At 51.8% G+C, this 10,976-nt stretch overlaps 1 protein-coding gene across 1 annotated transcript; it reads left to right on the forward strand.

The window, feature by feature from the left end:
- The first annotated feature begins 2,956 nt into the window (after positions 1-2,956).
- Positions 2,957-8,288, forward strand: Rimbp3c (RIMS binding protein 3C). The gene has a single exon (XM_004628145.2). It carries the CDS (start codon positions 3,092-3,094, stop codon positions 7,964-7,966), a length of 4,875 nt encoding a protein of 1,624 aa, XP_004628202.1. The 5' UTR covers positions 2,957-3,091; the 3' UTR covers positions 7,967-8,288.
- Positions 8,289-10,976: the final 2,688 nt, after the last annotated feature.

A 10,976-nucleotide genomic window follows, 5' to 3' on the forward strand; every position in this document is an offset into this window, starting at 1 on the left:
GCTACTTACTTAGTTATCTTGTAGTACCAGGGATTTGACTCAAGGCCTTTGCACTGTACTATATTCTCAGCCCTTTTATTATTTTTTTAAGTTGCTTTGTTTTTGTTTTGCCAGGGATATAGCTCAACAGCACAGTGCCTGCCTGACAAACACAAGGTCCTGAGTTTGATTCCTGGTACAAAATAAAGAAAGAAAGGAAGGAAGGAAGGAAGGAAGGAAGGAAGGAAGAAAAAAAAAAAAAGAGAGAGAAGTCTAACACCTCAATGATGGGCCAGGGAGATAGCTCAGTAGAATAAGCACTTGCCTGGCAAGTGCAAGGTCCTAGGTCCTGAGTTCCATCCCCGGTACTGCAAAAAATAAATAAAATAAAGTAAAACCCCAGTGAATCAAATGTTTTTTCAAGTACATTTGGTCAAGTAGTAGGTTCTACCAAACATATTTTTGTTGTTGCTATTGCTATACTGTACACACATGTAATCCAAGCCCTTGACACTGAGGCAGGAAGATCACTGTGAGTTCAAGGCCAGCCAGGGCTACATAGTGAATTCAAGGCCAGCCTGAGACCTAGTCTCAAAACAAGCAAACAAGCCAACTGGTTTAAAAAGATAATGTACAGCCAGGCATAGTGGTACATTCCTGTAATCCCAGCACTAGACTCTGAAGCTGGAGAATAGTATGTTCAAGCCCAGCCTAGAATGAAACTTTTTCAAAACAAAAAATTTAAAATGACTAGGAATGTAATTACCAAATAATACCCAATCTCCAATACCAATTAATAACAATACCAACATCAGCAATAAGCACAGAATGCGGCACATAGTAAATGCTGGGTCCCTGTAAGGTTTAGGGTGAGGTTGGCCACACAGGCATGGGGGACCACACATGCAAAGACCCAGGGAATCTGGAAGAGGCTTGTGAAGGCAAGCCCTAGGGGGGCATATGAGCTCTTGCACAGACCTCAGAGCTTCCAGTCACTGGGACTGTGTCCCTCTACCCCTAGGTTATATGCACGGTATAGAAGCAACTGGTTGTGGTCCCTTAGCGCTAAACCAGCAGGACCTGGATGGAAACTCCAGTCTCTGGTACTTCCCACCTGCCATGAGGCATCCAGGGTGAGTCTCTGGGAGTATAAATAATACCCATCCTACCTCCATATAGCAGCTCTGACAAAGCCTCAGCAAAAACTCCTACCTCAAAGACCTCAGTTTCTCTCAGAATACAAAGGGAATTTACCTGGGTGTGGTGGTGCACACCTATAATCCCAGCATTCAAAATGGAGGCAGAAGGATCTCAGCAAGTTCAAAGCCACCCTGAACTACATAATGAGATTCTGTCCCAAAAAACAAAAACAAACAAGGGACTCTGACTAAATGAGTGAACTGACCACCAGAGTGCATTCCTGTTTTGTGCTGAGCACTATGTTCTCTCACTTCGGTGAATAATCACACACAGAAGATATGGGTGTTCAAAGAACTCTGGGGGTTCGTTCACACAGCACAGAAGACAGCTGCATTATGAACCCATTTTACAGATGAGAGCATGAAGAACATGGCAGTACTGCAAGAAGCTGAAAGTCTATTGAAATTCAATAGCCCAGGGGCTGAAGAGATAGCTCAGTAGAATAAGCACTTGCCTGGCAAGCACAAGGGCCTGAGTTCAATCCCCGGTTCTGGGAAAAAAAAAAATCAATAACCCAACAGCTTGAATCACCAACTACATTATCCTTTGGAAAGCTGTGGAAAGTTCTCTGGGCTCACTGTCTCCAAGGTGGTAGTACAGAGGGGCCTACAGAGGCCCCTGGCTTTATCTTTCATGGGAGCGGCAGACCTGAGCACTAATGGGCCAGACCAAAGAGTGGGCTGTGCTCCCATGATGAGGCTGAGGGTGGTAGGTCAATTTTTCCGCATTCTGGGTCCCTCTGACTGATGGGCCTGAATCTCCATCTGATCACTCTCTGCCTGAAGCTCTGACATGTGAGAAAGACTGGAGATGGGTGCTCATAGGCGATCCTGAGCTTGAGTAAGTTGGAAATGGGACAGCTGTGGGGTTTGGTGGCAGAATTTCACAAGTTTGAATCTGTCCTAAGCTACCTCCAGGTTGTGCGACCATGGAGGGTTCTTTATCTTTTGGAGTATCCCTGCCAGATGATAGTAAAAATGAGCCAAGAAAATGCAGGTCAGGGGAGATAGCTCAGTAGTGGAGTTCTTGCCCGGCATGCCCTTTTGCTCTCAGCAGGCACCAAACCCAAGCATATGACTTGAGCTCTTGAGCTGATCTGTAAAGGGGACACAAAACATATTTCTCTCTCTCTCTCTCTCTCTCTCTCTCTCTCTCTCTCTCTCTCTCTCTGAGAAAGGGTTTGCTATGTATGCAGCCTGGCTTTGAACTCTATGTACAGTAGGTTGGCCTCAAACTTGTGGCAATTGTGCCTCAGCTTCCCAAGTGCTGGGATCACAGACATGTGCCACCATGCCTGGCTAAGAGGTTTCAATAGATAACCTAAGTATGTACTTAGCACTTCAGAAGTCTTGGAAGAGTAGGGCAGTGGAGATGCTAGAGGCACCTGCTTCCACTTAGGGGCTCAAGGCCCAACTCTAAGTCTAAGCATTCCCTGCTGTAGTTCTCAGCTACCTAAATCAAACATACTACCCTGGTACAGCCAGGACAGGTCAACCAGGGATGCACCCCATTTGTGACAGTGACCCACACACCTTCCTGGCCTAGGAGCAGGGTCCTTGCTTCTCATGAGACACCTTGGCCTGGAAGGGATTGGGACACTGTCTAGGGGAGTTCCTGGCTAGGTAAAAAAGGTCACATAGCAAGAAAAGTATGGGGACAGAAAGGCACTCAGAATCCTGTGAAGGTCAGAGGCCACTTTGAACAGGCATGTGGGGAGCTCAGCCTCGGCCTAAGCAACCGCGACAGGGGGCTTGGGGGGAACATACCCCGAGGCGGAAGGGGCGCGAGGAGACTGCCAGGGGTGCCGGAAGGGGCACGTGGGCCGTTGGCCTTGGCCTTAGCCGGGAAGGCGGCCGTTGGTGAGTTGTGGCCCGCCAGGCGAGGTCAGGTGTCTGGCCGGGCTGTGGCCACAATGATCCAAGACTCATCCACCCCTTTGAGTGGCGGCCGCACGTCACCCAAAAAGCCAGGCAGCCCCGGCCAGGCAGCGGCAGTGCAGGAGGAGCAGAGGCGGGAGATGGAGAAGCTTCGGGCCGAGCTGGAGGAGGAGCGAGCGCGCGGGCGGGCAGAGCGGCAGCGCTTCACGGCCCAGGCACGCAGGCTGCGGGAGGTGGCCGAAAGAGAGAGGCAGCAGCTGGCGGACCACCTGCGCTCCAAATGGGAGGCACAGCGCTTCCGGGAGCTGCGGCAGCTGCAGGCGGAGGTACAGCGGGAGCGTGAGGCCGAGATCCGTCAGCTGCTGCGCTGGAAGGAGGCCGAGCTGCGGCAGCTACAGCAGCTGCTGGGCCGCGAGCGCGACGGCGTGGTGCGCCAGGCCCGTGAGCTGCAGCGCCAGCTGGCCCAGGAACTGGTGAACCGCGGCTACTGCGGCCGCACCGGGACGCCCGAGGTTCCCGCAGAGCAGTGCCGCTGTCGTCTGCAGGAAGTGCTGCGGCAGCTTCGCTGGGAGACAGACGGCGAGCAAGCCGCGCGCATCCGTCACCTGCAGGCGGCGCTGGACGTTGAGCGCCAGCTCTTCCTCAAGTACATCCTGGAGCACTTCCGCTGGCAGCCCGCTTTACCCGGGCCCCCGGACCCGCAGGCCGAGAATTCATCGGAGGCGCCACTGCCCGAAACCGCCAGCAACGCCCCCCAAACCCGGAAAACCCATCTTCGACTTGGACCCCCTGCCAGCCTGGGCGTGTTGGTCCGAGATCGTTCCCGTTCTTTGGAGAGATTGCTGGAGGGGCGCTCCGGCTCCCCAGACCGCCAGCTCCCTGCGCGTGCTAGCTCCCTTGAGTCCTTGGACACGGCGTATTCCTGCTCGCTTGACAGCACTCTGAGACGCCCCAAGGCCTTCAATGAGTCAGAGGCACCAGCCTCCTCTGCGAACATCTCTGTCCCAGACTCCCCAAATTCCTTGCTAACTAAGGTACACAGAAAACGTAAAGATCTGCGCAGAGAATGCTCTGGAAGCCAGCCCCGTGACAGTCTAATATCCTCCCCACCAGACCCCGACTACCGTGCACTGGTGAAGCGGAACTCGGAACTGAGCGAAGCGTTGCAGGGGCTGACACGCCGCTGCTCTGAATTGCACGAGGAGAACCTGCAGCTGCGGTGCGGTGGCAGCCCCAGTGAGGAGGATGGAAAGGTGAAGCGGCTGAAGATGAAACACGCGGAGTTGGCAGGCCTCGCTCGGCGCCTGGAGGACCGTGCCCGCAAGCTGCAGGAGACCAGCCTTCGAGCAATGAGCGCGCCCGTGCCGGGAGAGAACCGCGCCGGCCTGGAACTGTGCCAGGCCCTTGCCGGTCAGCGCGCCAGAGACCTGTCAGATCAGGCCAGTGCTCTGTTAGCCAAGGACAAGCAGATCGAAGAACTGAGACGGGAGTGTCACCTGCTGCAGGCGCAGGTCGCCACTGGCCGCGACAGTCCTTTGAATCCTGCAGGGGGCGTCCCTCGTTCAGAATGGCTCAACATCAGAGACTTGGACCAGCTGCAGCGCGAGTCCCAGCGGGAAGTTCTGCGCTTGCAGAAGCAGTTGACGCTGCAGCGTCAATTGGGCTGCGCCCAGGTGAAAGCTAGCAGTCAGAGCGTACCCTGTGAGGAGTCTCGACACCAGGTACAGGCTCTGGAGCTTGAGCTGGACGCACTGCGGCGTGAATGTGAGGCACGGAGCGCTCAGGCTGCAGCGGCCCAACGGCGCAGCGAGGAGGCAGAGGCACAGCTGCAGGCAGCACTTCAGAAGGGCGCCTGGCTGGCGGAGGAGAACGTGCAGCTACAGGCCCAAGCCCACTGGGTACGAAAGGTGGCGGCCGAGAACAGCGATGTGCGCGGGCAGCTGGGTCGCGCGTGCCAGGAGCGCGACGCCGCAGGCCTTCTGGCAGAGCAGCTGCTGCAACAGGCGGCACTCGAGCAGAATAGGCAGCAGCAGCTGCAGCACGACCTGCAAAAGGCCCTGAGCGACCTCCAAGCTGCCCGGAAGGAGATGCAAGCGTTACAAGATCAGCCTGGCTATCCTCCCAAGCAGCCACAGGAGGCCACCCAAGAGACAAGTAGAGGAAGGCACAAGCTCGAGCCACAGACTGAAGACTATGTACCATCACAGCCTAGCAAAGAACAGTCTCATGTTTGTCCTGCCCTACAGGACAGTACAGTTGCCCTTGGGGAACCAGTCAATTCCCACCCTGTGTCAGACAGAGTCCCTGCCAACCAGCCTCTGGACTCCACGCATCAAGCTAAGAAAACCAGTTCCCAGTCTTCTACCTCCTCCTCTGAGGTTGAGTCCATGTGGGCCACTGTGCCATCTTGCCTTACTTTGGAAATGGACACAGCCAGTGAGGTGGATGATCTAGAGCCAGACAGTATGTCTCTCGCACTAGAAGTGAAGGACCCCAAGGCACCCTCCATCTCCAAGTTCAAGATTTTCCAGGCTAAATATAGCTACAACCCATTTGAGGGACCCAATGAGCATCCTGAACATGAATTACCTCTCACAGCTGGGGATTATGTGTATGTCTTTGGGGACTTGGATGAGGATGGTTTCTATGAAGGGGAGCTTGAGGATGGCCGGCAAGGGCTGGTACCTTCCAACTTGCTAGAACAGATTCCAGACAACCACAACCAAAGAGACCTGTCTCCCAAGTCACCTGAGTCCCCAAATCACTTAGGCCCCACTCTACTACCTGTTGGGCAGAACAAAGCCTCAGAAGAAGCCAGCTTATTCACTGGAGAGGACCAGGTATCAGTGGATAGAGGACCATGCCAGATGGGAAGAGAGGGTTCCAAGACCGAAAAGGTAACAGAGATTTTAGAGATCAAGAGAGAGGCCTGCTGGCTGGACTCATCACAGAGTCTGCAAGAGCAGAACTTCTCCATTGTCCCACTGAAGACCAAAGAATTGTCCTGTGTGGGACCAATGCAACTACACCTGCAGAATGTCACTGCCACATCAGCTGAAATCAGCTGGGTTTATGGCAGTAGCAGACACCTCCATGTGGTATACCTCAATGGCCAGGAACATGCCTTGACACCCTCAGGTGTGACCTGCTATACTTTTGAAGGCCTACATCCCGGCACACAATACCAGGCTCGAGTGGAGGTTGATATACCTTGGGACTTGGGGCAGGTGCCCTGGGAAACAATGTCCTCCACTATCAACTTCAACACACCCTTAGCAGGACCCCCAGACCCTCCTCTGGATGTGCTGGTAGAGCACCACACCTTACCAGGCTTCCTAGTGGTCAGCTGGATCCCTGTGACCATTGACTCAGCTGGATCCTCCAATGGAGTACAAGTTACTGGCTATGCTGTATATGTGGATGGAATCAAGATTGCAGAGGTCTCTGATGCCACTGCTGGGAGCATTCTGTTGGAATTTTCCCAGCTGCGGGTACTCCTAACATGCGAAAAGGTCTCAGTGAGAACCATGTCACTGTGTGGTGAGTCTTTGGATTCAGTGCCAGCTCAGATCCCTGAAGATTGCTTCACTTATCATTCCTTACTGGACAGTCCTCCCTTTGGCAACATCTGTGGTGACCCATCCACCTTTGGAGTCTACCATCAGAAGATGGCACTGTCTTCTTTGAGTAACAAGCCAGACCCTCACACCCCTGGGAGCTGTGGGGAACCTCAGGGCAAGTTTCCAGAAGCACTGCCTGAAGAACCCCTCAGGAGGCAGCCCCCATTGTCCAACCTGAGCTCAGAAGAGGCTGGTAAGCAAGCCCAAGGGTCCACTGGGGCCCAAAAAGGCTGCAGCAAGGACCTATGCTTTCAGAAGAGTCCTCAAAACAACAGACCACTTCTTTCTAGAGGTCAGTCTGTGATGGAAGAAAACCACTATGGGCACAACAGCACCAGCAGAGGTTCATCTCCAGGATTCATCCACCTGTCTCCGAAGTATAGGCCCAGGAAACAGCTGTGTCAGGAGACAGCTGCCCTTGAGAAGGACTGTAGGCAAAAGCAAGATGCCCAGGTGTTGACATCTTCCCAGTGGGGAACCAGCCAGCAGTATGCAGCTGACTCCTGTAATATATTGGAGGAGAAGAGGTGCTTGGATCCTTGGCACACAGAGAAGCGAGAGCACAGAGACAAATTCAGGTCCCAGAACAGGCAACATCAGGCTCTGGGGAGCAAGAAAGAGTTGCAGCTCTGTGAGCCCTCCTCAGTGCTATGTCCAACTCAATCCAGCAAAGTCATTAAGATGTCCCGGGGTGAACCTCCACAGGTGGGGCCAGAGGCCAACACTCCAGCCAGGATATTTGTGGCCCTCCTTGATTATGACCCCTTAGCAATGTCTTCTAACCCCAAAGCTGCAAAGGAAGAGCTAACCTTCAAGAAAGGACAATTGCTGAGAGTATGGGGCTCTCAGGACCCCCATGGCTTCTACCATGGCGAGTGCAATGGTCAAGTGGGCAACATCCCTGGGCACCTGGTGGCTGAAGTGGAGGGGGAAACAGAGCAATCTCACAGAAGGTGGCATTTGCCATCACAAGGGTACCTGCCTTCTGTGGCTCACCTTGAGGACTTTGAGGGGCCTATCAGCCCCCAGGGTTCCTTCTTCAGGCCCCCAGAGAACTCCAGGAGACCCACATTGTGGACCCCAAAGACCATGATTGTGGCTCTGGATTATGATCCCAGGGATAGGAAAGCAGGGGCCCGGGCAAAGGGCAAACTGGCTCTGAGGGCTGGGGATATGGTTACAGTCTACGGGCCTGTGGATGATAAGGGATTCTATTATGGTGAGTCGGGTGGCCACAGAGGCCTGATCCCAGCCCACTTGCTGGATGACTTATCTGTCCACAGAGAGTGAGCAAGGCTTGGTGCAGGAGTGGTGGCCTCTGGCTGCCCACACCCTCAGAAGGAGAAGCAAGCACGTACACCCTCATACAGCATCCCTCCTGGCTACCACCTTAAGCAACATTTGCTCCAGGCACCACTGTGTTCAGCTGATGGCATGCCAGGTGTGTTCCTATCCCCTGAGAACAGCAGAGTTTAAATCTGAGTTGAATTGTTTCCAAAAGAAAACAAATCAGACCAATGTCTTGAGAATTTCAGAGTCCTAGGTAACTATGATACTTATTTGGAGAAGTGCCTTTTTCTGGGGTGAATATGTTTTCTTTAACAGGTTAACATTCTTTATGTATTGCCTTGTATGAAAATCTCCAAGAAAAGTCTGCCTCTTAAAAAAACCAGAATGTTATTTTTTCTATTTTATGTTCAACCCTTCATTAAAATGTTCATAGAAAAAAAGAGAATATTTTAGAAGTTAAAGCACAACTAAGGGAAATATGAGCTCACTTCTTCCCACTGTCTCCTGCCTGGTGGATACTCAGAGGTTATAGAAATATTTTCCTGACTGGGGAAGGGAAGGTATGTCCTTATTCTTGAGAGTGGGCACAACTCTGGGACTGCTGGTCTGGCCACAGAGTACCCAACCAAGACCCAGAGCTAAAAAGCAGGGCCTCAGAAATCACTGTCCAAAGGGCTGGGCAGCTAGTTCAGTGAATTAAAGCACCTGCTTAGGCAGACACAGGGCCCAGGGTTTTGATCCCTGGTGTGCCTGCCGGCTCTACTTCTAGGTGCACTGAGTCTGGGCATGGTGGTGTGTCCCTGTAATCCCAGTGCTTGGGAGGCAGGAGAATCACTACATCTGTATAGTGAGACCCTGTAGTCCCTGTACTAAAATACACTTTAAAAAAAACACTCAGGGCCAGGGAGATGGCTCAGTAGAGTAAATGCTTCCCTGGCAAGTGCAAGGGCCTGAATTCAATCCCAGGTTCTGCCAAAAAAAAAAATCTCTGTCCAGTCAAATCTTCCCTACCGGACCCTTAGGCTGAGGCTGTGTTGCTGTCTGGACTTTAGTGAAGGGTAGATGAGTGCATGGGGGTCTCCCAGCTAGGAATCCCACACTGGTAGCTGTCCCTTTTCCCAAGATGCTTTATGAGGAACCCCCTTGAGAGGATATTTCCTTAATTTCCCCCATTTTATAAGAGCAGGCTGGGTGTGGTAGGATACAGCTACAATCCCAGCACTTAGGAGGCTGAGGCAGGAGTGTTACAGTGAATTTGAGGCCTGTTTAGGCTAATGGTTCAAAAACAGCCTGAACTACATAGCAAGGCCCTACCTCCATAATCCAAAACAAAACCAGAACAGCCTACTGAGACTCTGAGGGCTCCCCCACATCTAAAGTCACATGGTGGGGCCGAGGAGATGGCTCAGTGGAATAAGTGCTTCCCTGGCAAGCACAAAGGCCTGAGTTCAATCCCCGGTTCCACCCCAAAAAAACCCAAAAATAATAACAAAATCAATAATAATAAAGTCACATGGCTTTAGAGGAATCATCTTTTCCCATGGTCTTCCAGGGCTCTCCCTCCAAGAAAGTGACAATGAAGTATAGTCTTCATCCTCAGCTTCTGTCTGATGCTTTTTTGATTCCCCATGTCCAGGCATGCTGTGAAAAGGACTACCTTCTGCAATGTGGCCACAAATGACAGGAAACTCCCATGGGGCAAAAGTATTGGAGTTACCAGCTGGCTGCATGGCAGGCTGGTAAACTGGGGAGCCAAGGTTGGTGTCTCTGGGACTGGAGCTGGGAATAGGAAAGGGGAGGCCGAAATGATGTCCCACCCTGGCACATTAAAGGGTTGCCTTGCCCTCAACACATGGACTCGCTGAAGAGCTATGCTATACACACATGAATATTTGTGAGCTGAAGGCCTCGGACCTCGGCAAGGGGGGGAAATTTACCTCAGTCCCAGAGGCTGGAGAGTCACTATTGTTCCTCTGTATGCTCATGACTGGTAAGAAAACCAGCTCAAACAGGCTCTGGCCTGGGGAGGAAAGTTAAGCCAGCTCACGCTTCTGGACTTCATCTCCAACCCTTGAGGGCAGCTACCACTTCTCCTCCTCTTAGGTCAGTGATCACAGTTGAGAACAATACCTTTCACAATTGTTTTTTTAAAAATTGTAAAATATGTACTGGGTGTAGTGGTGCTGACCTGTAATCCCAGCACTCTGGGAGTCTGAGGCAGGGGGATACAAAATTAGAACCCATGGGGGGGGCAATTTATTGAGACCTTGCCTCAGAGGAAAAGAAAATTGTGAGACTGTAGATCAATGCAAAAGCCCTCTGTTCACTCCCCAGTATCTCCTGTGCCCTTAAAAGAAATCTTCTACAGTGGGACATGGTGGCTGCGCATCCCAGCCTGTAACCCCAGTGCTCTGAAGGCTGAGGCTTGAAGATCACCATATGAGGCTAGCCTGGGCTATATAGTGAGTATAAAGCCAGTGTGGCCTTGGCAAAACTCTTATTTCAAAACAACCACAACAACAACAACAACAAAAAAAAAAAACCCAAAAATAAACCTGTGAAATATAAAACTTAACCATGGAGGGCCGGGGAGATGGCTCAGTAGAATAAGTGCTTCCCTGCAAGTGCAAGGGCCTGAGTTCAATCCCTGTTTCTGGAAAAAAAAATTAACCATCGTAGGCTAGGGGTATAGCTTGGTAGTAGAGCCAGCATTTAACATGCACAGAACGGGGCTGGTGAGATGGCTCAGTGGTCTAAAGCACCTACTTACAACAAGCTTAGCAAAGCACAAGGACTGCGGTTCAATCCCCCAGCACCACATGCCAGCCAGCCCCTGCCCCCTGGTGGGCTGAGCTGGCCACACACACACACACACACACACACACAAATTAATTAATTAATTAATTAATTAAAAAAAAAAACCAAAGTGGAACTTTTGTAAAAAACAAAACAAAACAAAAAGAAAAAACAAACTGTGCACAGAACTCCCAGGTTCTAGCCACAGCATTGG

This window comes from Octodon degus, unplaced genomic scaffold (genome assembly GCF_000260255.1).
Source record: "Octodon degus isolate 3935 unplaced genomic scaffold, OctDeg1.0 scaffold00021, whole genome shotgun sequence".
In the NCBI taxonomy this organism is placed as follows: Eukaryota; Metazoa; Chordata; class Mammalia; order Rodentia; family Octodontidae; genus Octodon; species Octodon degus.